The 27,106-nt window shown below is 51.8% G+C and overlaps 1 protein-coding gene across 12 annotated transcripts; it reads left to right on the top strand.

Moving 5' to 3' along the window:
• Window positions 1-2,959: 2,959 nt before the first annotated feature.
• Znf787 (zinc finger protein 787) lies at window positions 2,960-26,970 on the top strand. Of its 12 annotated transcripts, XM_041653703.1 has the most exons (4): window positions 3,796-4,026; window positions 12,751-12,801; window positions 16,441-16,529; window positions 25,290-26,970. In XM_041653703.1, exons 3-4 carry the CDS (start codon window positions 16,451-16,453, stop codon window positions 26,354-26,356), a joined length of 1,146 nt encoding a protein of 381 aa, XP_041509637.1. In that variant the 5' UTR covers window positions 3,796-4,026; window positions 12,751-12,801; window positions 16,441-16,450; the 3' UTR covers window positions 26,357-26,970. The 12 variants fall into 12 exon arrangements, with proteins under 12 accessions (XP_041509638.1, XP_041509632.1, XP_041509631.1 ...); XM_041653704.1 differs by lacking the exons at window positions 3,796-4,026; window positions 12,751-12,801 and adding an exon at window positions 2,960-2,982; XM_041653698.1 differs by lacking the exons at window positions 3,796-4,026; window positions 12,751-12,801 and adding an exon at window positions 2,995-3,159.
• Window positions 26,971-27,106: the final 136 nt, after the last annotated feature.

The raw sequence follows: 27,106 nt of genomic DNA, 5'->3' as shown, positions 1-27,106 counted from the left end.
TAAAGGCATGCCTCACCAATTTCTGGCCTAAAATGCTTAGTTTTTGATCATGGAACCATCTTTATTGGGGCTGGGACATGTCTACACAAGGTACCCAGTCGCAAACCCAGGTTTCTCTGACTTTACCACTTTCTCCGGTCCATGTAATATCTATCAAAAAGCTAAAGGATGCCAGGCAGACATATTTGTTTGCTAAGTGCCTTGGCCTGCAAGTGGCCTATGTCATTTCTGCTCCATCTTACTGGTAAGAACCAAACACAAGGCAACACTCATGCCTAGAGAAGTGTAACCCCTGGGTGTGAAGAGACACCCCAGCAATAATCTGGTGTAATTCCATGGCAAAGAAGAGCTGGCTGTAGCAGTCACTGCAACTGTGCGGGAAACCGTGATCGTTAAGATTGATTGCCAAGGGGTTGGATGATGGCTCAGTGGTTAAGAGCACTGACTGCTCTTCCAGAGGACCTGGGTTCAAGTCCCAGCACCCACATGGCAGCTCACAACTGTCTGTAAACAACTGACTGTAATCCCAGTTCCAGAGGACCAGATACCCATGGCAAAACTGCAATGCACATAAAATATAAAGAAATAAATAAGACTGCTTGCCAAACCTGAGAGGTGGCTCAACAGCTAAGAGCACTTGGTCCTCTTGCAGGGAACCTGAGCTTGGATCCCAGCACCCACGTTGGGCATTTTAAAAATACCTGCAACTCCAGCTCCAAGGGCATCTAATGCCTCTGGCCTCTGCAGGCACCTGGACTCAGTGTACTTACTGGCATGCGCACATACACAGTTAAAAACGAAATGAAAATCTAAAAAGATATTGATGACTGATTTGAGCGACTGTAGAGTTACCTAGCCCCCAAGCATACTGCGAGGGATTATTTGGGTTAGGTTAAATCACACAGGAAGACCCACTGTAACCATGGGTGGCACTATTCCCCTGGCTGGAATTTCTGGAGAGCTGAGCACCAGTAATTCACGCCTGTCCACTTCCTGGAGGTGGTTGCAATGCCACGATGTACTGAATCTTCAAACCTGTTCTCCCTTAAGTTGCTTTGGTTTGATATTGTGCTGCCAAAAGGAGAGAGGTAACTATTACAGAAATACCCTAGGACTGGGTGGGTGGGTAGTGTTGTCTAACTTTCCTTTGGGTTGAAATCGGGAAGAGTAAGCAAACTCATAAAACTCATGGCTCATGGAACTCAGAGTGACAAGATTCAATCGCTAGGACTGGGAAAAGGGCTCAGCTGGTTGACTGTGCTTGCTGCCGAGCTTGACAACCTGGGTTAACCTCCCAGGATCACATGCCAGACGAAGAGAACCAACCAACCAAGTCCTGAAAGGTGTTCTCTGACCTTAAATGCACACTGTGGCGAGTGCATGCACACTCGTATGTGTGTGTGCACTGGCACCTGTGTGTGGACACACACGTACAACATTTAAAGATTCCATTCGATCGCTGGTGAGAGATTCTCAATGGAGTTTGCTGGGAGCAATAGAGTATGATTCCTGACATCAACTTCAGGTCTCCACGTGTCAACACGCGGACTCCCACATGTGTTCCCATACATGTGCAAACACACATAGGGAAATGAAAAAAAAAACCCAAACAAATCAGCTACAACAAGTGACTGGAAGATAGCTGGTTGTGTTGGGTGTGTGTGTGTGCACCGTGGTTGGTGTTGGGTGTGTATGTGTGTGTGTGCACCCTGAGCACCACAGTGCAAGTGTAGTGGGAAGGGAGACGGAGTGTGTGGGAGGGAGTGTGTGGGAGGGAACCTGCTGACAGAGTAAAAAAGTCAGGAGAGATAAGAGATAGCCTGGAGCACCCAGAGCCTTTGTACCTTGTAGTTGTTACTGAAGGGGGCACAGGGCTGTTCCTAACAGGGTTTTGTGAGAATGAGACCGGTGAGCATGCCTCTGCCTTCCGAGGTTCACCACGGAGGAAATAGTTAACCTTCATATAACTCAGCTAACATTCTAAGAATTCCTCTGCATGGCCAGGACTCAGGATGGGATGATAGCTAAGCGTGTTCACTGTGGCCAGCTTACCCTTTAGCTCTGGTAGCTCAGAGCCAGGGAGGAATAATCAATTCTATTTACAGTCCTTGTTCACCTTTAGTCTTTCTTTCAGCCAGTTACAAGCAGCCCGTGATCTTTATCACTAGTTGGAAGGTCGGCTGGTTTATCTTTAATCTAGGCCTGGAAGTCAGCCCTTGAACATGAATAACTGACAGTTTGGAGATTTTCCGTTTCAGCGCTAGGCACAAGCCTCCTCCTGAATTTCCTACTTCTCTACTCAGCCCAACAGACCCAGCAGCGAAGGCTGGGTGCTGCTTCTGGGGCATATAAAGTTGGCATCTTGCTAAGGGGACAGTTATGCTTTCCATTTTCTTAATTTGTCCTCAGGTGTCATCTATCTTTTTGCCTTTGGGCTTTGTTTCTTTAGGCTGTACAGGATTTTCTCTGGTGTGGGAGGGGTTGTTTCAAAAATGGTCCATCTCTCAGTTTAAATACGGGCAGCACAGACGTCTGCTTTTGTAAAGTTATAGAGCACTGATTATGCCATTTGTCTCAGAGAAGCTAACATTGACATTTTATGCTTCAAACTGTGCCTTGAAAGCACTAGCTACAGAGGATTCTTTCATTCCGTTCCTCCATCATCAGCATCCTTGCAAAGTTTAAGTCATAGAGAAACACTTAATTGGGTGGCATACTCCGCAGGTTCGAGCCCAGGCTCCGTCATTCTTGCTATATCACTTAATCTGTATAACGGGGACAGACCTCAAGATGAGGTCGTCTCAAAGTGCAACTCTCAATCCAGAAGATTCAGGATAGCAGATCTCAGGAACCGAGCTTTTCAAAAGACCGGAGTTGGCCTGGAGGCATCCCGGAGCGGAAGGGGTTACGATGATAGAGACGCCAGGAGGACCGGAGTGGCGGGAGCGTCCCCGCGAGCAGCTCACCACGCAGGCGCGAGTGGTGAGGCTGGGTTGGGGGCCGCCCCGACACCCGGAAGTGTGCTCCTAACGGGTCGAGCCCGGCCTTCTGTCCTGGGAGGGGGCGGGGCCGGAGCCCCTCGGAGAGAGGCGCCATAGAGCAGGACGGAGGACCCGGGTCCTAGACACATCCGGAAGTGGCGTCCTAAGGCGCCTCTCGGTAACCATAGAGCCGGAGGGGGGTGGCGGCCAGGGGTCGCGGAGTTTGCCTGCCTAGAGCGGTGAGGAAGCGGTGGCAGCCGGGCGGGGGAGGAGAGGGAGAGGCGCGAGCGGAAGCGGCCGGGAAGGTCACTTCCGGCCTGGGCGCCCGTCCCCCTGACCCCAGGGTCTGAGTCGCCGCTGCCGCTGCTGCCACCATCCGCGAGGCAGGCGAGAGGGGGAAGAGTGCAGCGCGGCGGCCCCGGGGCCGAGGAGGTGAGGGCGGCTGCGGACTCAGGGGGCCGTGCGCCGAGGGGCTGGGGTGGGCGTGCGTCGGGAAGCCGGGCTTCGGACGGGGGTGGGTGGGGAGGCGGGAGGGCGAGCGCGGCAGAGCGGGCGAGTGCGCGTGCGCGTCGCGTTAGAGGTGGGGGTGGGCGTGAGCGGGCGCGCGGCCGGGGAACTCGCGCGCGGGCGCGCGGGGGGAAATGGGCTCCGCGAGCTGGGGCAGTGCGCGTGCGCGACGCAGGCGGCTCTGCGGGCTGGCAGGCATCTCCGCTAGGCGGGCGGTGGGGTCCAAGACCCCCGGTCCGTGCTTGCCGCCGGCCATGGCCGGAAGTGCCGGGGACTTTGGGTGGGGGGGCAGATGGGGAAAGGGGCCCAGCCGCCTGGACCGGGTTGACCGGAAACGGCGGCCCAGGGACAGTTTAGGCCCTTCCTTCCCCATTTCAAGTCGGCCTGGTCCGTTGCTGCCCCGGGCGCCATGCGCCGGTCTTTGATCCGGCGGGTAATTACGGAGATGCAGGCGGCGGGAGGCCCATTCATCTCTTTCCCCCGCGCGTGCTGGTGGGCGGCAGGAAACAGGTCCCGGGAGAGGAAGCACCAGGCCAAGGTCAGCGCCGCGTGGGCCGTGCGGCCCAGCCTGGACAGTTGCCTTCCTTCCCCGGGGCGGCTTCGGGGCTGGGTCCCGCGCGGAGCCCCGCTCCTCAACAGCCCTCCCGCCTCCACCCCCAATCTGCACCAGAGCAGGTCACAGGGTGACCCCCAAATCCTAGGCATGAGTGCCCTAGCACCTGCAGAGGTCAGTCGGAAAAGTGATCTACAGATACAGAAGCGAGCGCGGAGCGTGAACCGACGCCTGTCTTAGTGCCAGGCCGGTGCTGGGCTCCAGGATAGGAAGGTGAACGTAGGGGGTGGAAAGCAGAAGCTGAGAGCTGACCCAGCACAGGCCCAGGGAATTTTGTTCAGGGCGTTATTAAAAAGGCAGAGACTCGGGTTTTTGTTTTGTTTTCTTTTTTTCCTTCTGTGTAGTGTGTGGTTCAGACTCCATGTCGGGCATCGTTGAGGTGTATAGCCTCAGCTCTGCTGAAAGCACAGGTGGGCCCTAAGCCTCTTGGGTCGTGTGCAGTCAGCCTTCCCTGCCTGCCTCTCTGGAGTTTCTGAGTGCTGTTCTGCCATGGCCCAGAGAACTTTAACATTGGGTTCTGATTCCGCTTCTCTCATGTATTTTCCCTCTAAGAGCTGAGGATGGGATGGGAAGGGCATATCCTCCAGCTTGGCCCGTGGTGAAGTTTAAGACTGAGTAGCAGCCACTGGGAATATTCATTCCGATGGGCTTTGTAGCTCAAATCCGTGTTTCAGCTTCCTAAGTTCTGCGATAGAGAAGAACTTCACTCTGTTCCCATGAGGACACAGGAGGTGATAACAGTATCCTCCCCAGTACAAGCCTTGTTGTACTTTCCTTTCAGGCAAAAGTTACTCAAAGGTCTTTGAAGCCAGCGCCCCTGAGTCCCAGTTTTGGCTCTTTTACAGATCTGTGACCTTGGATGTGTAGCACTTCCCCTTTCCCAGGCTGTTTCCTCCACAGTCTCCTTAAGTGGGGAGCATTGTTGCAGTTCCCTGAGTGAGCCTAGCCCAACAAGACTACAGACACAGCTAACCCCAGGACATTGTTCTCTGGTGGGGACACCTCCTAGGTTGGAGAGAAGTTCTGAAGGTTTCCGTGGGCCAGACCTGCTATTGGGTGACACTGGTCAACTTGACAAGAATCTTGTAGTCCCTTTTTGGAGTTGTTCAGACCAAGAGGGAGATATGCCAGAGTGGCCATGGGCCTAGGGGCCTACAGGGAAAGGGGACTGAGATCTCAGTTCAGGGACAATGGCATTAGCATGGTGGGTCTTGGACAAGGCAACCCCAGGGCTTATGGGAGATGGCAGGATGCAGAGCTCAAGGCCACCAACAACTATGTAGTCACTGATGGGCACCCATAGTTCTCGTGGTGGTGGTGGTGTGCCCAGATCCACTTCACAAGCTTTCCAAATCCGTACTGGCATTCTCTGACTAACAGGCTGTACCGGCTGTTGGGCCCCATATTTAGGAGAGTCTGCAAATTTGATGACGAGCTTTGAGAGCTTGGCAGGCACCTGGTGCTGACTTCTTTGAGTCCCTGGGACCGAGGTGGTCACCTTGGTTTGGGCAGGCTAGGACAGATGCTTGTGCTGGTGTTCATACTCCCTAGGCCCTAAAGTAGCTTCAGAGTATGGTCTCTGTAGGAGCCCAGAGCTGGCCCTGATTGTAGTGCCATCTCTACTGTTGGAACAGTTCTGGGCAAGCCTGGATCTGGGATTACAGGCCTGTTCTTAGGTGCTAGCCATTGGGTTGAGGTTCCTGGTTTCCCATTCTGTGGGTAAACTGTCAGGAAGACTCCTACATACAGGACTGCTGGCCAGAAGACTCTTGAGACCTAGTCTCTTATTGTAGGGGACTTATAGCTTAGTGGGATAAGCAGAGGTGACTTCTACTGGTGACTGGGAAGGGTGGTGAGAATTGAGATCCCTGTCAGCTGTGGTGGAGGCCTTACTAGCCAGCAGGGTGAGTAGGAAGCTGAGCTGTCATAGTCTTAGTATCAATGGCCCTAAGGTGGAGTGCAAAGAACTGTAGAGGAATCATCTCAGCCCCTGTCCAAGTGGGCTGGGTGACCCAGGTTGCTCGTGCCTCTGCTCCTCTGCCTTGGCCTCTTGGGCTCTCTTTTTGTGCTCCCAGAACAGTGGCTTTTCTGCTGTGCCCAATGGGGAGTTCTGTCTAGCTCCGTGCTGGAGTGCCTGCCCTGACGTGGATAATGCTGGGGACTAGACATCAGATAAAATCTCAGCCTCAGGGTCAGGCTGCTCAGAGCATCGCTTTGTCTCTGTGTGCAGGGTCAGGATGGTCAGACTAGTTCCTGGCCTCCTTTGAGGACTCAACCTGCTGGACATTCCCAGTGATGTTAGGGGATGGAAACCCATAGGAGGAGCTTTAGGGTTCGGATAGGAATCTCCCAGAGGACTGAGGACTCGGCCACAGGAACAGACATTAATTGAGAGCAGTGCCAGTGTCCTGAGGGGAAGTCTGGCCAACCCAGATTGGACCTGGAGTTTGCTCTGTGGCTGTATGACATTGTGTTAGCCTCACAGTTGTCTAGATCTTGGCTTTCTCATCTCTGAACAGGAACAGCAGTTATGGAGTGCAGAAAAGGCTTCATTGCCTTGTCTGATGGCATAAAGTGCCAGTAGCTTTCTTGTTCAATACTAGGTTTGTTTTATGATTTACTATTGACACGGGGTGAGATGAGGCACCTTCCCTCGGTCACGTGGTTGGTCAGTAGCGGGGTAGGTTCTGACCCTGGCAGCTTTCCTGTAGGGATTGTCCTCTGGCCTCTCCCAGGGAGTTCAGGGGATCAGGATCTAAGTTTATGCTCTTAGAGCACCATGCACCCCACGGCTTGGGGTTTAATCTCCACTTGGTGAATGTGATGTTACTGTTGGCTAAGGAGGACAGTCGCAGCAGAGGGAAGGCTTCCCGAGGGAGGACCTGTTGATGCTGGGCTTGGCAAATGGGCCTGTTACCTCAGCACATCTAGAAAGACATAAGACCAGGTGGTGTCTGCACCTAGAAAACAGCCCAGTCCAGAGGGTGGGTCTGAGATGGCTCATGGGTCTTTCGTCTGTCTGTAAAGATCTAGTTTTTAGAGTTTTAGGGTCACAGAAAAGTTGAGTAGGAGGCATACTTCCCTTGTGCCCCTCCTACCAATCCCAGGTTCCCCACTGTTGGAATCCCACTCCACCCCCATCCTGGGTTAACTTGCAGTTATTGGTAAACCTGCACAGTGTATTCTTGAAGAGGATTTTGCTTTTGGCAGTTTGCAGTTATTTGCCAATGGTTAGGAGTCAGGTGCTTAGGAATGAGTGCCCCTGGAGATCTGCAGACGTACTGAGTCTGAGAGCTCATGCTGCAGGTCCCCGTCTGACTTGGCTCCTGCTTCCTGGCTGTGCTTGGCTAGGGTTGAGCAGGGTGCCCCTCGGGACTGCTCCAGCTGAGTGCCAAGTGTGTCACAGATTTACAGTGAATTTAGAATCTAGAGGGCTCTCCTGGCGTAGGTGGGGTCAAGGTCCTTCTCTATCCTGACCTTGTTTACTTCTTTTCCTTGACCGTCAGGCCCTGCTAGCCAGGGTTGACAGTGTCCATGTCTGCTGAAGAGACTAGAGCCCACAGGAAGTGAGTGTACTAGACCAGTTAGGAGGCAGAGGCGGCTCCTCAGCTAAAACACTGGAGAGGAGAGCATGAGGACCAGGAAGTTCTGCCTGGCTCCATGCCATGTCTAAATACACCCTCAGATCCGGATGAGGTACAGACGGTGTTCTCAGATTGTCACTACTAAAACTGACTGGATGAGATGGAGTAGTCCCCACGAGCTCACCCCCGAAGGGCAAGTGTAAGAGCCCAGGGGTGGGATGCATGCCCTGGATGGTCAGGCCTTGTCCTAGGACAGAGGAGATGAGGGCTTAGCTTTGGTCTGGTGTTGGATGCAGGGCTTGGTTAGAGAGGAAGCCAGAGGGTCTGGAGTGAGGGGAGAGGCCAGTCACAGACAGGGAAGTCAGAAGGGATCTGCTAGGGAGGGAGAGCAGAGTGGAACACCCTGCTGGAGGACAGCAGGGCAGTGGGCTGATGGCCACCTGCAGCAAGCATACTGTGGAATGGTAGGTACCTGGCACACTTAGTGATTGCCCTCAGGGAGCACAGAAGGAAATAGAAAGATGATTAGAGATAATGACACAGCTGGCATGTGATAGGCGGTGGGGCCCTGGCATGGGGGCGGGGAGGCACTTGAGTCAGCCCTTGAGAGGGGAGGAGCTGGAAGATCTGGGGCAGGATTCTCCAGAAGGGCCCGGTAGGGGTAGATAGTGAGACTGGGGCTCTGGGAGAAGATGGGAGTTTGCAGAGCCTGGGATAGACTGGGGTGCTGTGGGGGCTGGACGAATTTTGGTTTTGTGGCTACAGCATGGAACTGTAATGGGCTGTGTTAGGCAGGGTACTGTTTCTTGCCTGTGGAAGTTTTACTGAATTAGGGAATCGTTTCCATAAGGTACAGTTCACCCACAGAAAGCACACAAGTTTGCTGACTTTCAGTATATTCACTGCTTTGTGTGTGCAAAACCACACAAGATTTTAGAAAATTTCCTTGTTACAAAAAGAAACTAATCCTCATGGTGATCCTCCCATAAAATTATTTTCCTTACTACTTTGTAACTGTAATTTTGCTGCTGTTATAAATCGTAATGTAAATATCTGATGTGTTGGATATCTGCAACGCCTGTGAAAGGGCTGCTTCTCCCCCAAGGGGTCACAGCACACAGGTTGAGAACTGCTCTTCTATGGGTTTGCTTATTTTAGGGTCTTATATAGAATGCAGCAGTATGTGCTTCCCCAAATTTGGTTTGATTTACAAGCAGGAAGCCTTCGAGCTTCAACTTTGTTGTGTGTGTTGGTGCCTCACCAATTGTGGCTGAGTGCCATGCTTCTCTAGATGGCCATTTTTATTGGCTTTTTTGTTTCTTGTTTTTCAAAACAGAATTTCTCTGTGTAACGGCTATCCTGGAACTCACTGTGTAGGCCAGGCTGTCTTTCAACTCATAGAGATCTGCCTACCTCTGCCTCCCAAGTGCTGGGATTAAAAGCCTGTGCTACCACCACTGCCTGGCTATATTGACTTTTTGGTTTTTGTGATTATATTTTCAGAACATTCACATCTAGATTTCCGTGTGGAGGAAGTTTTTCCCATGCACTGCTATAGCATATAGACTGGAGTGGAATTGCTGCGTTGATGACGATTGTTTGCTCAACCTTGAGGGACTGCCAGGTGTTTTCCAAAGCAGGTGCACCCGCCTTGCCCTCTCGTCAGCCAAGCCTGAGGCTTCCTTTCTCGACCTCATCACCAGCACTTATGACAGTGGCCTGTAATGTGAAGTGGATCCTCTTTGTGGCTGTACTTGAATTTCCCCAGGGCAAGCATCATTTCATGTGCCCACTGGCCATCTGGATGTCTTCTTTGGAGAAAAGGGTATTTAGGCCTGGTGCTTACAGCGGGGTTTGTGTGCGTGCTCTGACTGCACATGTGCAGATACTTATGAGTGTGAGCACTCTATCTTTTATTTGTTAGTTTTGGTTTTTTCAAGACAGGGTTTCTCTGTGTAGCCTTGGCTATCCTGGAACTCACTCTGTAGACCAGGCTGGTCTCGAACTCATTGATCCTCCTGCCTCTGCTTCCCAAGTGCTGGGAGGTGTGCACCACTTAATTTAAATATTTATTTACTTATTTAACACGTATGTACCTGTTTATATGTGCCATGTACATGCAAGTACTTGAGGCCAGTAGAGCATCAGCTCCTTTGAAACTGGATTTCTAGGCAGTTGTGAACTGCCATGTGGGTGCTGAGGACCAGATTTATGTCCTCTGTAGCATCTCTCCAGCCTCTTTACCTTGGGTTTTGTGGTGGGGGTCACACTGAGCTTGGAGCTCACCCTTTTGGGTAGATGAGTTAGTTGGCCTTGCAAATCCCCCTCCGCAAACAGGCCTGGCTTTGCTTCTTGGCGCTGGGGTTGCAGGTGTGGAGTGCTTTCCCTAGTGTTTTTATGTGGGTGCTGGGGACGTGTACTTGGTTCTCACACTGTGCTGCCACTGAGCCATGTCTCAGCTTGTTTGCTTAGTTTTTATTTAGGTTATTTGAACTAAGTAACTTTTTTACAAAGACTAATTGATTGTGGAGTGGAGAGCGGTCTTGAGAGGCACAGGCTGCATCCAGAACTGGAGTGCCAGTGAGGGAAGGTTCACAGGAGCAGGTCCTGAGGTAGGTGGGTGGGTGGAGGGAGTAGAGGGAATGAACAGAGGAGGCAATGGCTTGCTTGGTGCCTTTGAAAAAAGAAGGGATGATAGTGGTGTTGGTATCTCTGCTGGTGACCCAGGGATTTGGGGAGGTGGGGGTAGGGGTGTTTGAGACTCAAAAGCAAATGTGGGCACTTGGTGACAGAAAAGTCAGAGAGTGTAGTTTGCTAATGAAAACAGAAGAGGACCGGTGGTTTGGAGATGAATGACAGGTAAGGTGCTGCTGGGAGGAAAGGAGCAAGGAATGCTAGGCTGGAACAGGGAAGCAAGTGAGGGAGAGAGGATGAGGGGCAGGAGGGGCTGCTTCTGCACCCAGTCCCAGCAGGCAGGGGGAGGAGGAGGTGAGATTGGCAGCAGAAGAAAGCAAGGGGATAATTGGTGGGCAGGCATCCAGAGGGGGTGGGTGGGACCTAATAACAACAATAATAACAATAATTTGTCTGGGCTTAATAGCCCTGTCAGATCCACACGCTAATTGAATTGCTTAAGGGCCCTGCTGGGAGGGGTGGGGGCCGAGGGGGTGCTCACTTGTCTACTTCTGCAAGGAGGAGGTCAGAGCAGGGTGAACATCAGAAGCTGGAAGTACTGGCTGAGAAGGGAGAGGAGGAGGGAAGGCAGAGGTGGCCTACACCTGCAGGGCTCCTGGTCAGAAGCATCGTGTTGCTTGGACTGTTTGCTGTTATTTCTTCAGTGGTGCTGGAGCTTGACCCTAGAGGGTCAGATCTAGGGCCTCTGCCATATGCTGGGCATAAACTCCGCCATGAACACCTTTGCACATCTTGGAGTTTTCTTGTGTTCAGGTGGGGCTCTTTACCATGGATCTGGGCTTGTGGCTCCTAAGGTTCTCCTGGTTCCTCTGTGCCTCCCCTGCAAACGCAGCATCCTACTTCCCAGGCTGTGAGATCTCAGGTGGGTCCTGCGCCTCAAGACCTAGAACAAGAGAGCCAGTAGCTACCTCCATGAATGGGGGACTCAGTGGATAGGAGAGGAAGAGGACTGGATGCCCTTCTTAAACCCTTTGCAAGAATCCCTGATTCATCCCTACAAGCTTGGTGCCACTGGGGGTGTCCCACAGCTCTGTGACTCGCTTGTCCTGAAACGACACAGCTGAGCCCTAAGAGCTTTTATTTGCTCAGGGTCACAGCATGAAGCTGTGGTAACACGTGGGTTGAGCTTCCAGACTGGGATTTGCCAGGTGAAGAGAGGTGTGTGCCCCTGGCTGGTACCAGACCTGCTTCCAGCTTGTTTGCCTATGTCTGCCAGGTATTTCAGCTCTTGGAGAGCACAGTGGACTGCTCTAGGCAGCCATCTAGACGCCCTGTAGTTCTGCTAACTAGAGGAGTCGGGACGTTAGAGAGCCTGTGAGGCTCGCTGAAGATCTGCCTTACCCCACACAGAAATTTAGGCTCTTGTGCCCAGGGGCCTGGGGCAAAACAAAAAGACTGCAGCGAGGCAGGAAGAACAGAATGCTTTCTCTTCTGAAGTCTAAATCTTTCAGGACATTTTGTGTGGGTGTGGAGGCCAGGTTTTGATTGATGATGGCAAGTCTTTCCCAGTCATTTTCTTATTTTTTAAAATTGTCTTTCACTGAACCTGGAGTTCATCATTTTGCTAGACTACCTGGCCTCAGGAATCCTTGTGTGTCCCTTTCTCCAGCAGTGGGGCACATGTGCGCTGTCAAATCCATCTTTTACATAGGTGCTGGGATTGAACTCACTCTGTGTGCTAGTGTGGCAGGCTTCCATGGACCGAGCTATCCATCTCCTCAAACCCTTCCGGGACATTTTGTGTGTTATTTTACCCGTGGGATAGGAGCCAACCCTTCCTGTACCCTGGGCCCAGCAGTGCTGTGGACTTGTGTGCTCCCTTGGTAAGGGGAACGTACACATACAACTTGGCTTCACAGACAGAAATCAACACAGCAGCACATGGCCTGAAACCTAAGCGAGGCTGCCTCCTGTCTGTGCTCCCAACCCTAGCTCTCCTCATGGCTCCCACAGTCCTTGGATTTGAAAGCTGTCCTTATTTTTGTATCTCTTGTTCTTTAACATTAGGAGTCAACGAAACTCTTCCTTTTATTTGGCCAGGTATTAAATATGTTAGACTTTATGGATCACAGTGTGAACCAAAACTGTCATTCTTTTTTTTTGTTTGTTTTTGTTTTTTTTTTTTTTGGCTCCCCATCGGGGAATCGAACCCCAGTCTCCCGCGTGACAGAAAACTGTCATTCTTAATAGGTGACTAGGAACATATAAAATGTGGCGATTTGAGGGGAGTCATCGTGGTGTAAGTGTCAGGAGGAAGAATTTGGCTAGTCTGGCAAACATTTTCCAACTAGCACAGGTCACCCTGCCAGTCCCCTTGAGGGTTACCTCCCTGCCTGGTCAGAATAGCAAGGCTTCTTTTCCTGGCTTTCAGGCTGTGGAGTCTGTCCTCGTCTGACCGTGGAAGGCCTGCTGCAGGGGTGAGGTGAGTAGAGAGGAGGCAGGAGTGCCCTGCCTCCCCTCCTGCCTGCAGGAAGTAGGCTGGAGACGGAATTCCCGGCTGCTTGAGCTCTGGGCTTCTTAAGTGAGAACACAATATCACACTGGCAGCAGCCTCTCGTAGGACAGCCCTCTTTCCACCTCTTTGACCCCTGCCAGTGCCTGTAGTTTGTCTGTTTTTTCTCCCCTAAGGTACTTGTAATGTTGACAGTTTTATGGTCATCAGGCATATGTAGTTTTTAAAATTTTTCTTTGTATTAAAGATATTTGTGTGCTGATAATGCGCTGTTTTAAAGCACACGCTTGGGCGAGTTGCTCCGTCCAGAATCTCAGGGCAGTCGCTGCTGTCTAGTCCCGTGTGTGATTCCGTGTCAGGAGCCCACGCCTCCTTCGGTCCTTTCCAACGCTGTCACAGCACTGCAGTCACTTCTGCTGCTGCCTTGTTTGTTTTTAAATTATTGTTTCAAGACAGGGTTTCTCTGTGTAGCCCTGGCTGTCCTAGAATTTACTCTGTAGACCAGGCTGGTTTCGAACTCAGATCCACTTGCCTCTGCCTCCTGAGCTGGGATTAAAGGCGTGCACCACTTCCTGGCCTAGTCTACTTTCTGTCAGTGGGCTTCTCTAGAGAGCCCGTACCCACGGAATCCATGTGGCCACGGACTCAGTGACCTTGAGTAGTTGGTGAATACAGAATCTTACACCCTTACACCATGTGACCCTGGCTTATTTGACCCTGAGTTTAGTGACCTTGGGCAGTTCACACACAAACTTCTAGTGCCCTGGACTTTGTGACCTTGGCCAGCTTATTCACTGGAGCCACACACTTTGTAGCTCTGGGCTTAGTGACCTTGGCAGTTCATGTACATTGAGTCATACACTGGTGCCCTGGGCATAGTGACCTTTGGCATTTCATGCAACCATGTGGCCCTGCTCTCAATGGGTCCATGACCTTGGGAAGTCCACGTACGTGGAATAATAGGCTTAGGCCTGTTTCTTTCCCTAGTATTTGCTGTCTGCTTTCTAGCTGGCACGCACAGCACTGCATGCTGTTCACTCACGCTGTCATGCAGGTGCGTGGTTTCTTCTCTGGTATATGCCAACAGTGCAACTGTAGGGCAACTCGGACACTCCTTCTGTTTGAGAAGTGGCTTGTTTTCCATGTGACAGTTCACCTGGCACTTTCCTAGTGTACTTGCAAGTTCTCCTTGGAGTTGTTGGCTCACTTTTTTATCCTGAGACAAGATGTCACGTAACCCGGGATGGTCTTGGATGCCTTCTGTAGCTAATGCTGGCCTGGAACTTTTGTTCCTCCTGCCTCCACCTCTCAGTGCTGTTATTAACACATGGTCACCACCACACCTAGCTTCCTTCCATCCGAGAGCCCCGTAGTGTGCGTCCTGTGTAGGCGGGACAGAGCTTCCTCTCTCTCAGAGCTTTCCACTCTGTCTGAGAAATAAGCTGCCACAAAGCCGATTACCCAGCAGAAAGTGCAGGTGCCTCCTTGTGTGTGGGATCATGTAAGAGCAGGGCCCTTTGGGGCTTGTGTGCTGCTGAGAGAGTTGTGCCTGGGGAAGCTTGTTTGTTCCCAGATCCCTTGGCCTTGGCTCCCAGCCTTGATAAGGTAGTTTCCTCCCCTGGAACAGGGAGAGCCTGTCTCAAGAGGAAGCTGCGCTCTGGCTTTCAGGAGCGAAAGGGAGTCACTGATGTCCGCACAGACCTTGGGGTGTGTGTTCTGATTTGTTTGTGCCCTCACCCCTGCCTATTCTGTGTTATATAGTCCTGAAGGTTGTCAGATGAGGGGAATGAAGAGAACAGAAGAGATTTGGACTCACTTCTGAGAGCTGGAGGACCCACTAGTGTCACAGCCCCATGACCCATGGCTCTTCCCAACCATGCATGTGCTTGCCTGCAGCTGTTTGCTGACATTCTGTCCTGTCCATAGGCTGATGTCCTTCCAGGTTTCCCAGTTTTAAACCTTTTTGCTCTTTTGAGAAGCATCCTCAGTGTTTTGAGTTTTCTCTCAGTAGCTTCTGGAGAGGTCATCACCTAGGGTTCCTTTAAACATTGCACCTAGGGCCGCCTTGTGCAGTCACGGAACTGTTCAGACCTGGCTCCAGCAACTGGGGCCCTATTGGGTCTTTGTGTCTGTTTCATGTGGTTCCCCCTCCTGAACCAGACCTGGGGCAGAACCAAGTACTAGAATTCATTGGGTTTTTCTTTTAAACCTTTCCTTGGCCCAGTTTCATTCACATATGTATTCATACTATTGTTCTCTGAGGTACTTGGGCTGCCTGGCACTGTTGTAGGTGCTGGGATTCCTATGGGTAGTGCTGGCTTAGGAGTGGATGAATGAAGACAGACTAACCTGGTAACATGAAGGAGCCCTAGTGTGTAGCACGAATTCTAATTGATATTAATAATAAAAACTCAGAGTCAGATACAGGGATTAACGCTAAAGATCAGAGAAGCAGAACCGGTCACTAGAGAGTTTTTACCTCTACTGAATCCTCAGACCAAAGGGGTGATCCTGTCCTCAAGCTGCTTCAGACTGACTGCCTTCTCAGACTGCTTTGAGCTCCTCTCTCCTCCTGTCTTATAGTCCTCTCTCCACCTAGCCCAGCCATAGTCACTCCTGTCTCCACCTCCATAGGGCTGGGATTAAAAGCGTGTGATCCTATGTGCTAGGTTCACCTTTGTGTGAGCTCTGTTTCTCTTTTAGACTGTATCAATTTCGTGTAGCCCAGGGTGGTCATGAACTCACAAATATCTGTCTGCCTGTCTCCTGAGATTAAAGGTGTGTGCCACCACTGCCTGGCCTCTAGTGGTTTAGCTCTGCACTCTGATCTACAGGCAAACTTTATTTGTTAAGATAAAAACAAAATATCACTACAAGGGTGAGACGGAGAAAAGGCCGGGTGGGGGTAGAGGAGGGTAAACAGGTCTTCCAAGGAGGTGACTCTCACTTCAAACACAGCCTGGCAGGGACAATGACCATAGCAGTCATCACTTGCTCAAAGGCTCTCCAGAGCTAGGAGGAACACCACCTGAAGGGTCCCAGGTGGCTGTACTGGTAGGGGACCTGTGGTCCAGGGTTTTCCTGAGGGCTAGACCTAGCCCAGGCTTTCTATTGCCTGGCCTAGAAGACCCACGTGTTATTGTTGTCTTGTGGAGCAGGCTTGTTGCTATGGTTCTAAACTTGAGCAGCCAATCGGTCCATGTTTGATACAGGAGGTACAGGCTTTCTGCCTCTGAAATTTCTTTTTGTTGCTCTTACCTTGATGTAGAAATCGACAGCATCTGTCACTGCTCTCTCCTCTCTTGTACCTGAATGTCACTGCCACAGTCTGGAGGCATATGAGTCTCTTGTACTAAGTGTCAAATCTGCATGGTTGTGTAGCCCCATGCACCCTCTGCCCTCCATCTCGCCCATGAGGAAACTGAGTCATGGAGATGGGAAGTTGGCTGTGGCCTGTGTAGCCATGGGGACTGAACAGTCAGGGTGCTGCAGCTTTAGCCTCCACTGTCTCAGTGCAGGCTCCTGTCTGTGGTGACTGTGCTTGCTGTGCAGAGTCGTCTATTCCGTCCACATCTGTAATCTGTCTTCCTGTGTTATCCCTTCCTGCAGGGACCCAGATATGGAGCTGCGGGAAGAAGCTTGGTCTCCGGGGCCGCTGGATTCTGAGGATCAGCAGATGGCCAGTCATGAGAACCCAGGTGAGGTGGCCTCTGTGATTCTTCAGCCAACCCCACTGCCTCACCACCAGGCCGGGGAACCATCCTTTTGACTTTGTGGTAGCCGAACCCCTGCCCCTTTCCCTCCAAGAGCCCCACACCCACAGCTAGAGTGAGAGGCTGATGCTCCAGTCCCTAAGGGTTCTTTTAACAGGCCCCTCCAGATCCTTGGGGTCCACCTTTTGTCTCATGTCTCCAGCTGGCTATTGTTGAGCACTCCCTTTTGTGCCCTATGCTCTGTTCTGGTTCTAGGAGCACTGTGGCTGCTTTACGGGCACTCCTCACATCAGGAGTGGCCCCCAAACTCATGTTCTGCAAGTTGTAATGAATGAGTGAAGTACTAGGAAGGGGAATCTAGTCATGTGGTAAGATTGGGAAGGGTGGGCTGGGCTAAATATGAAGTCATTCATTTTTAAGTGTTGGCAACATGTGTTTTGTTTGTTTAATAAAGGATTATTGGGTGGATCAAAACTCCCCTGTGGGGTATGTGGTGCCTAGGTTTGTTGGGTAAGACCCAACCTGGCCTGTGGCACCCTCATCCCTCTCCTTGGTGACACCAGCGTGATGACAAGAAAGCTCATGATTCAGCACAGTGAACACTGTCTGCCGCTTGTGGCAGATGCGTTGGCTCCCTCCATTTTAATAAATCAGTGCTTGCAACACATTGCTTCAGTGTTCCTTAGACTTTGCTGTCATGACCCGAGGTGGCTTGTCCCGTCACCTCCACCTGTACACAACCACAGATCCATGGGGGAGGTGCGTTACAATAAAAGTTTGGCCCGACCCTGAGCGCCGGAAGTGCATATAGACTGTCCCAGTTTCCTTTCTGTTGCAGTGATAAAATAACTCACCGTGGAAACGTAGGGGAGAAAGGGCTGATCTGAACTTCTAATTCCAGGTTACAGTCCATCATGGCGTGAAGTCACAGGGGCAGGAGCTTGAAACATCTAGTCACAGACATCCACAGTCGACAGCTGAGAGAAATAAATGCATGTTTGCTTGCGCGGGCCCAGTTTGCTTTCTTTCCCCTCATGTCAGTTTCGGATTCCCTGAGCAGTGACGCCCTCACAATGGACTGGCTCTTCCCACATCAGTTAGCTGATGACAGTTCCTGACAGGCGTGCCCACAGGACAGCCAGTGTAGACGACCCTTTATTGAGACTTCCCAGGTTATTCTGGCTTGTGTCGAGTTGACAGTTAAAGCTGGCCAGCACACTGACGTTGCTTTTCCTGGGCTCTGCCTTGTCTAGGTGCTGGCCTGTTCATCACAGACTTGACTAGTCTCTAAAGGTGGTCCTCAGCAGAGCCCTGCTCTGAACAGCGGAAGCCTTGTTACCTCATTCTGCTGAGTGGTTGCTGAGAAAATAAGAGGCATTCCAGAGAATTAGATCGCAGGGCTTTTTTTTTTTTTTTTTTTGGACTCTTGCATATTTCTGGGAAGCCTGTTCAAAGAGGCACTAATGCTGTTACCGAGAATGGCACTTGCAGTCTGTCCCACCATCATTGCCATCTCAGTGAGCATGCATAGAGCCTGGGAAGGTCAAGCTGCCTGCTGTTAATCTGCTTTATTTCTGAAAGGATATTGGTGGTGGGTGGGAGCCGAATTGGGGCAGAGGCCAAGCAGCTTGCTCAGGCATGGGGTGCACAGGTGAGCTAGAGCTCCCTAGGGCTGAAGCGGTTTCACAGTCCCCGAAGCTCCTTTTCTCCTGATTGCTCCAGCTGCCGTATGAGATGGGCAGTGGCCGTGACGAGAGTAATCCTTCTAGATTGTCTTAGTTCTTAGCCTGGCAACAGGATTTCCAGACAAAGAGTAGAGTAGTCCCAGTCGAAAGGGCTTTCATCCAGTATTGCGGTAGACTCCCACTGGGTGATGAGGCTCTGTCCTCCCTGTGGAACATAGCACTCACCCTGCCATGCACCTCCATCACCTGGTAGAGCTCACTTCAACTGCAATGGTCCTTGAATTTTCCCAGGTCCCTATGTAGTATTACACCAACACAGCCAAACCCCAAGCCATTAGACCACACTGGCAAGTGTCAGGACTTGAGCATACCTGCTAGCTCTAGTAGACATTAAATGGGCTAAGCCACCTCAGCCTGGGTGTGTAGGCATGTCTTAGGGAAAGGAAGCAGAGGAGATGGCTTTCAGGTGTTCATTGGGAAGCTTGGGGGCAAGGACACACTTGAGGACCCATAGCTATAAAGTAGGTTTTGTATGCAGAACTGTGAGACATGAGAGGCCAGGGAGGCCAGTGAGGAGCAGCCTGGGGTCTTGAACCAATGAACCTAGACTTGCGTGGCATGGTCTAGGGAGCTAATTGTGAGCAGGGAGGGAGGAAAGAGAGAATGTTCTGATGGAAACTGGTGGCCATTTGTGTGACCACAGTATGAAAACAGCGGAGAATTCCATCCTATTGCTTCATGAGCCAGGACACCTGCCTGTACAAGTAGCCGTGGCCCATGCCCTAGAAGGCTGTTAGGTTAATAAGGAAACAGGGCAGCCTCTTCACAGCCAGGTGACTGGGAATTCCCCCCCTCCCCAAAGTCCAGATTGCTTAGGTGTATTGTGAGAACACGGCACACAGAAAAACCATGTGATCATAGAACTCTTATATGGGGCAAACCATCTCAGAATGGAAAGACTAGAAGGAGCTCAAGTCAATAAGCACATTGTTCCCAGAATATTAAAGGTGAGGGGCTAGAGATGACTCAGTGGTTAAGAGCGTGTATTTGCAGAAGAACCATCTGTAACTGCAGCTCCAGAGGGCCTGATAATTGGACTCTGGGCACCTGCACCCACATACACAGCCCCCTCAATAGTACATATAATTAAAATTATTTAAGAAGATGAGAAACAGGATACTTGTTAAAATGAAAACAAGTTATTTTTGTTTGTTTCAAGATGATTTCTTGGTAGTGCTGGCTGTCTTGGAACTGTAGACCAGGATGGCCTCAAACTCAGATCCATCTGCCTCCTGAGTGCTGGGATTAAAGGTATGTGCCACCGTCTCCCAGCAAAAATGAAATTTTAAAAAAAGATTACAATGAAGTAAAGAATATTGAAGTTAGGCAAAGAAGGTGTGATACACAATTAGACTGAATCCTTGATACATGCAAAGCAAAGAAATAGGATTTATAGCAAAACTGTAATTCATGGGCTACATGGCACTTGCTGCTCTTGCCGTGGACCCAGATGCCGTTCCCAGCATCCATGTCTGGCAGCTCACAACTGCCTGTAACTCCAGCTTCAGGGAATCCAATGCCTTCTTCTGACCTCTCCATTATCGTACACTTGTGGCATGCATTTACACAGACACACGCGCACACAAACACAGATATATCCTAACAACTAATCCAAGTGAGAATCCCCACTATTGAGTTCTGTTGAGAACAAGTCACAAACACTGAGAGCAGCTGTTCAGAGCCGAGGGCCAGGATGTGGCTCAGTGTAGCGCTCTCATTTCCCATGCCTGGGCTTCAGCGCTTGATCCCACTTGTTATAAAACCAAAATCCAGCTTCCTGGCAGAAAGAATGAATATCTTATAAGGAAAAATAAAGGCAACAAGTAAAGTTAGACTTCCTGTCAGCAACATTTCAGCCCAACAAAACAATAGTAACGTAACCTTGACAACCAGGCCGAGGATTTGAAGGGTCTTGACAGAACTTGAGCCCAGTTAAGCCCCTTAGCTGTGGTCCTTTCCCCAAAAATGTGATGGTGAATAAGTTTTGGACAACTCCAGTGACCAAAGAGAGGTAGGCAAAAGGTGGCAGTGAACAGGGGCTGGCCACCCAGATACCTGCCTATGAAAATACTGTGAAAATGGAAAGGGACCCCTTAGGGCACTTAGTATGGCTGTCCCTAGAAGGCAGCGTGGGTCACACAAGTAAGTGATTCCTGTGTTCTGCTTCCATCGTTGCCCACAGTGATGATGGGAGCCAACCCAAGTGGGAGATGCTAAATAGTTGAAATAAAAACTTTGGGTTGCCGAGAGTGCACGTGGCAGTTGCCAGTATGGATTCACAAGTTACTTGAAAACAAAACCCCAAACAGGCACTTTCGATTCTGCTCCGGAGTCCTGCTTTGGAAAGCTGTCCGTGATGGGTCTGGGTAAGCAGCATATAGAACAGATGGTATGCTGTCCTGCACCCAGGGAGGACAGCAGCATTGAGGAGGCTCGCTCACACTGGAGATGGGCAGTTTCAGCCTGAGTGAATGTAAGAGTGCCTGTTTTTGTTGTGGTACTGGGGACCTAAGGGCCCTGCCACAGAGCTGCATTCCCAGCCCTGTTCTACTTTTTCTGTGGTCAGAAGATCTTGCTGAGTTGCCCATACTGACCTTGAGCAGGCCTTAGCCTCCCAGAAAGCAGATACTGCAGACCCTGCACCACCAGGACCAGCCTGTAGTCCTTGCGTTTTATGGTGTTGGGAAGGGGGAAAGACTTGGTCACTTTGGTGAAGAATAGGAAACCAACCTACATTCAAAAACTGGGCCAATGTCCTGCCTACAACCTCCTGAAGTGGGCTCTTGAAGCACCAAGAGCTTACTTCTAATGTGTTGTCTTGAGATCATCACAGCTGCTATCCCACAAACAGAACAAATAGCTGCCCCTTCTGTGGCCAGTTGGTCCATGATCTGAATATCATCCCAGGAGCCTTTCTCTGGGGAGAGGACAGGACGGCATCTCGAGACTGTCTTTGGCAAGGCTGGGCTACAAAGGGGTGGTCTGTCAGTCCACTAGTCGAGAGGAGGTGAGTGGACTGTAGCCAGCAGAGGCATGTGGGCGTGCCTCTTTCTGATATTTTTAAATTTTATGTGTTTTGCCTATATGCATGTCTGTATACCATGTGCCTGTCTGGTGCCTGTGAAGGCCAGGAGGGTGCCAGAGCCCCTGGAACTGGAGTTGCAGGTGATTTTTCTGGCACTGTGTTGGTGCTGGGAATCGAACCTGAGTTCTCTGCAAGGGCAACAAGTGCCCTTAACGACTGAGTTAACCCTGGAACTTCTACTTAATCACTTAACAGCCTGCCCCATTTACAAAACAGGCACACTTAACTGAATAATCAGACAACTTAGAAAAAGTTGGAGCCCCGGGAAGGAACACATGTGACCAGAGTTCTTGCCCCTACTGCTTATCCACTTCTTCCCTAGCTTGTCACTTAGCCTGTGATGGCCCTGAAGGGAGGTGGATGCATTTCTGCCCCCTGTAGGTCTCTGTCCTGAGCTCCCAGACTTCCTGCTGTATTTAACATTCAGATTCCATGTCATGACTGCGAATACTGCTCAGAGATGCACAGACACGGTACACTGGCACTTTGAATCTTTAGTGTTTTAAATTGTGTTTTGTATGTGCACAGGTGCAAACATGCCACCACACACATGTGGAGGCCAGAGGAAAACCTGAGGGGTTGGTGTTCTCCTTCCACCATGTGGGCATTGTGACTGAACTCAGATTGTCACATTTCCTTGCTGAGCCATCTCCCAGGCCCTATTAGGACACTTGAATACATACGTGTCACTATTTTGTTTCTGCTTCTCTCATGTATTCCATTATTCTTGCATTTTGCCTGCCCCTTTTAGACCTCTTCCTCCTCCAGTCTCCTTTCTACCTCCCACATGTATGTTTGTCTGTGTATGTGTAGAGTGTGCGAACATGTGTCTGCCCACTGTGTGTGGCTATCCACTAGTGTGCATAGGCCAGAGGCACATGCAGATTGTTTTAGTGTATTGATTTTCACACAGACCCTGAAGCTGCATGTGTTTGTTGCTAGGTCGCCTTTCCAGGGAGTCCATTTGTCTCTACCCACCAGCCAGCATTGGAGATTCAGGCCTGCACTGCCATGCCTGGCTTTTATATGGGTGCTGAGGATTTGAACTTGGGACCTTTTGCGTTCACAGCAAGTTCTTTTACCCAGTAAGTCACACACCACCCAGCTCCATACGTATATTTAAATCTTGCTGCTGCTGGTTTTTTTTGTTTGTTTGTTTGCTTGCTTTTGTGTGTGTGTGTGTGTGTTTCAAGACAGGGTTTCTCTGTAGCTTTGGCTGTCCTAGAACTCACTCTGTAAACTAGGCTGGACTCGAACTCACGGAGATCCACCTGCTTCTGCCTCCTGAGTGCTGGGGTTAAAGGCTGTGCCACCACTCCCTAGCTTAACCCTAGCTTCTTAGTATGAGGAAAAGTGATATTGTTGGAGTCTGGCTTGTCTCATGTAATAATCTAGTTCCACCTATTGTCCTGCACATTTCATTCTGTACCACTGAATAAAATTGCATTGTACGCATGCACGTTTCCTTATCCATCCTTCTGGGGACGGGCGTCTAGGCTGCCTTAATTTCTAGACTGGCAGTGAGTATCTCTGCCCACTGTGTGCCTGGATTTGCTCTCTACCCAGGCGCTTCTCAAAGTCTTTGCCTTAGACTAGTGTGTCACAGCCTTGAACCTGGAGAGCCACCTTGCTGGCCTTGTGACGGTGCAGCTGAAATTGGGGAACAGAGTGAAGCCGGAAGGTCCTAGGGCTTCGGTGGGTGAGTGCCCTTGGCTACTCTAAGCTTGGAACTGCTGCAGATGTGTTGGGCAGTGACCATCGGTGTGGCTGTTTAGATCTTGGCTTGGCCGATTTCTGGTTCTGTCACCATGAACTGTTACTTTAGTCCCTTATACCTGGAACTAGGAACATTTCTTCCAAGCAAAGAAGCATAGCCGGGGCATTGAGCCTCCCTCCCCCCAAGGTTCTTGTTCTTAATCAAAGCATTCCCAGATGCCGAAGGGGACTTGAGGACAGACAGTTCGATCCATGCCAGAGGGAGAGGGATTACTGTGAGCTTGAGGGTCAAAGTATTGGGAGAAGGTAAAGAAGGGAGACAGCCACACCTGCAGTAGAGGTTCCTTTTTTTAAAAATAGAGTTTGCAAGACATGAGGAAGACTAGGGTTCCTGGTTGAGGGTGCACACAGTTCTCCCAGGGTGGTGTGGGTATTAGGTGAAAGAGCAGCTCTATTCTTTGGATCCACCGAGAAGGAAGTATTTAATCTTTATAGTCTTTGCCCTGACCCTTTGGCCAGCTAAGAGTTGCTGTGTGTGGCCTGGAACTTGCCCCCGGAGGAAGCTCCACTTACCTTTCAGATTTGGGCCCTGACAGAATAGCCATGTTTACTCTCGCCTGCCCAGCTTCACTAATGGAGCCACTTTGAAACATCTGTCCATTGCTTCAGCTTTAACCCCTTATCAGCCACCCAGCATGTCTGTGATTGTTATCTCCTGAGTTTATTTTTTATCTAGGCCCTGAGTGACAGCTCCTGAATGGGAACTCTGGGCTGCTTGGAGAGTTCTCTGTAACCTTTGACATAGAACATGCGCATGCATGCACACACACACACCTACACACATGTAGAGGTCTGCAGGCAGCCGTGGGCCCCTGGAGCATATGAAGTCCATCTCTCTACTACAGAGACTGCATTTTCTTACCTTGTCTCCCTGTGTCCATCTGACTTTAGGCCGCCTCCTTAGGTTATGACACTGGAAGCGTTTTCTTCAGTGTAGAAGTAGAAGGGACCTTGCCTCGAGTCCACTCTCCCCCAGTCCTGACGGGGGACAGGGGCTTCACACACCTGTCAGAGAGCTGACCTTGACAGTTGCGTCCTTCCCTCCTACCTAGCTCCCATTACAAAGAAGCAGGTTGCACTGCAGCCACCAGATGTGGGGTTGACAGCCTCAAGTGTGTCTTCCGGCCTACTGGGCCAGTTACTCATTGCCAGCTTCGCCTCCGAGGCCGCATTTATGAGCACTTGGAGCTGGTGAGAGAGGAAGAGAACTTCAGTGGGCTGTGAGCCTGATTTTGAAGAGACTTCAGGGTTCTGCTCAGCTGAGCTGGTTGGCAGGATGTACCTGGTGAGGCCCTGGCATATGACCGTGGGCCTCGGCTCTGCTGTAAGGGGGGGGGGCTGGAGGAGTTTAAGAGGTGGGTAGACCCCTGGAGAAAGTGTAGCCCGCCTCAAGAGCAGGACAAGTTAGACTTGGACAGGAGGCAGGCTTTGAGGCAGCTGGATGTATGTGGAGTGAGTTGGGGCTACCCTGGGTGTTTTCAGTTGCTCAGAGCAAGACCCCTAGACTGTAGTTGTCCTTGATAGGTGGGGGTGTAATAGGCTAATTGTGGGGCTTGCATGCCCAGATAGTCAGGCTAGGGCACATCACAAGCTGGTGTTCCCTCCTGTTCGTCCAACTCCTTCCCGTTTGTTTCCCACCCTGCAGCTAGATTGCCCAAATGTGACACCATTCCCATTATGTCCTAGCCTGCAGACCTGAGACCTACCTTTCCAGCGATCAGGTCTGGCCCTCCCACCCACACTGATACTCAGGTGCCATTTATGCTGGGGTTTCTCTTAGCATCTTTACCCTTGACCCTCTATAGCTCTGGTTGGTAGACCTTTATGGGGACCCTGGTAGCCTTAGCCATTGGTCTACAGGTCCAGAGAAAGGCTAGCAGAGAAGTCCTCTCTGAGGGAATAAGAGCAGGTTTAGGGAGATGGGCTATGAAATACCTCTAGTGATCAGTGCTCCATGGGATAAGGGGTGTAGGCTGCGAGCTGGCACAACCCAGCTGGCCCTGGGTTGTCCGAACCCTGAAAGGATGAGCCGCCCCCAGGTTGCTCACTAAACTGAAATCAATCCATTGGCCACCTGCACGTGGACAGTCACTATGGGCCCGCCACCTCTGACTTGCCTCCTTTCCTCTTGCCTTATAGTGGACATCCTCATCATGGATGACGACGACGTCCCCAGCTGGCCCCCGACCAAGCTGTCCCCACCCCAGTCGGCGCCTCCGCCTGGGCCCCCGCCCCGGCCGCGGCCGCCCGCACCCTACATCTGCAACGAGTGCGGCAAGAGCTTCAGCCACTGGTCGAAGCTGACCCGACACCAGCGCACGCACACAGGCGAGCGACCCAACGCCTGTAGCGACTGCGGCAAGACCTTCTCGCAGAGCTCGCACCTGGTGCAACATCGGCGCATCCACACAGGCGAGAAGCCGTACGCCTGCTCCGAGTGCGGCAAGCGCTTCAGTTGGAGCTCCAATCTCATGCAGCACCAGCGCATCCACACGGGCGAGAAGCCCTACACCTGCCCCGACTGCGGCCGCAGCTTCACACAGAGCAAGAGCCTGGCCAAGCACCGGCGCTCACACAGTGGCCTCAAGCCCTTCGTGTGCCCGCGCTGCGGCCGCGGCTTCAGCCAGCCCAAGAGCCTGGCTCGCCACCTGCGGCTGCACCCAGAGCTGTCAGGGCCCGGTGTGGCGGCCAAGGTGCTGGCGGCTAGTGTGCGGCGCGCCAAAGCGCCCGAGGAGGCTGCGGCGGTGGACGGCGAGATCGCCATCCCAGTGGGTGACGGCGAGGGCATCATCGTGGTGGGCACACCGGGGGACGGTGCTGCGGCAGCCGCAGCCCTGGCCGGAGCAGGGCAGCGGGCAGCGGGGCCGCGGTCACGGAGGGCTCCGGCGCCCAAGCCGTACGTGTGCATGGAGTGTGGGAAGGGCTTTGGGCACGGGGCCGGGCTGCTGGCCCACCAATGCGCGCAGCACGGGGACGGGCTGGGGGCAGCGGGTGGCGAGGAGCCTGCACACATCTGCGTGGAGTGTGGCGAGGGCTTCGTGCAGGGCGCTGCCCTGCGGAGACACAAGAAGATCCACGTGGTTGGGGCGCCTTCGGTCTGCAGCAGCTGCGGACAGAGTTTCTATCGGGCAGGTGGGGAGGAGGACGGCGAGGATCAGTCGTCCGGTGCGCGGTGTGCGGAGTGTCGTGGTGGGGAGGCCCGGTAGGGACGGGGGTGCCTGAGGGGTGGGCAGGGCCCCTCGGGCTCAGTGGGGACTATCAGCGAGCAAGACCACGAGGCCCAAGGAGAACCGGACCGGGCGGAGCAGCAGCCTCCCTTCTTCCTTGGCCCACGCTGACCTGGGTCTGAGAGGTCCCGCAGTCATCAGGGCAGGTTCTCAGGACTGCCCACAGCCTCTCTGCTGACTCGCACCGGCCCTGTAGGTTCCCAGCCTGGGAATCAGAGACTATGTGAGAGAACTGTGTAGATCAATCGGCACTAGACCCTCAATAGAGAGGCCATCCACCACTGCAGGTGTGGGGCTGCGGTGTCCTAAGGAATGGAGGGATCCTGGCCTTGTGCACCAAGAGGGTCTTCCTTTCTAGAATTTTCTTTTAATCATACCTTTTTGGCCCCTCCCGTTCATTAATTTTTCTGCCCCATGGGTCCTTGTCGATTTTCTAGCTCAAGTCGTTCCTCTCCCTCCTGGATTTGCAGTAGCAGAGGAGTGAAGAAGTAGCCTCCTGTTCCCATCGCGGTCTCATTGAGAGGACAGAGTCCTGTGTGCTCCCTGGACTCTGGTGGAGAAGGGATGTGGGGGCAATAAATGGCACTATTCAATTGATCCAGCACTGCCTGGTTCTTGAGTTTGGGACGGAGAAGGGAAAGAGGTTAAATACAAGTGATAAGCGCCAGACCAGGGGTGACCATACTGGGCCAGACTGCCCTCACCCGGTTCCAGGAAAGAGGCCTGCTT

This window comes from Microtus oregoni, unplaced genomic scaffold (assembly GCF_018167655.1).
Source record: "Microtus oregoni isolate MIOR12 unplaced genomic scaffold, Mior012 000006F_ref0000085, whole genome shotgun sequence".
In the NCBI taxonomy this organism is placed as follows: domain Eukaryota; kingdom Metazoa; phylum Chordata; class Mammalia; order Rodentia; family Cricetidae; genus Microtus; species Microtus oregoni.
The sequence above is the reverse complement of the archived record's forward strand: the minus strand, read 5'-3'. Positions and strand labels throughout refer to the sequence as shown.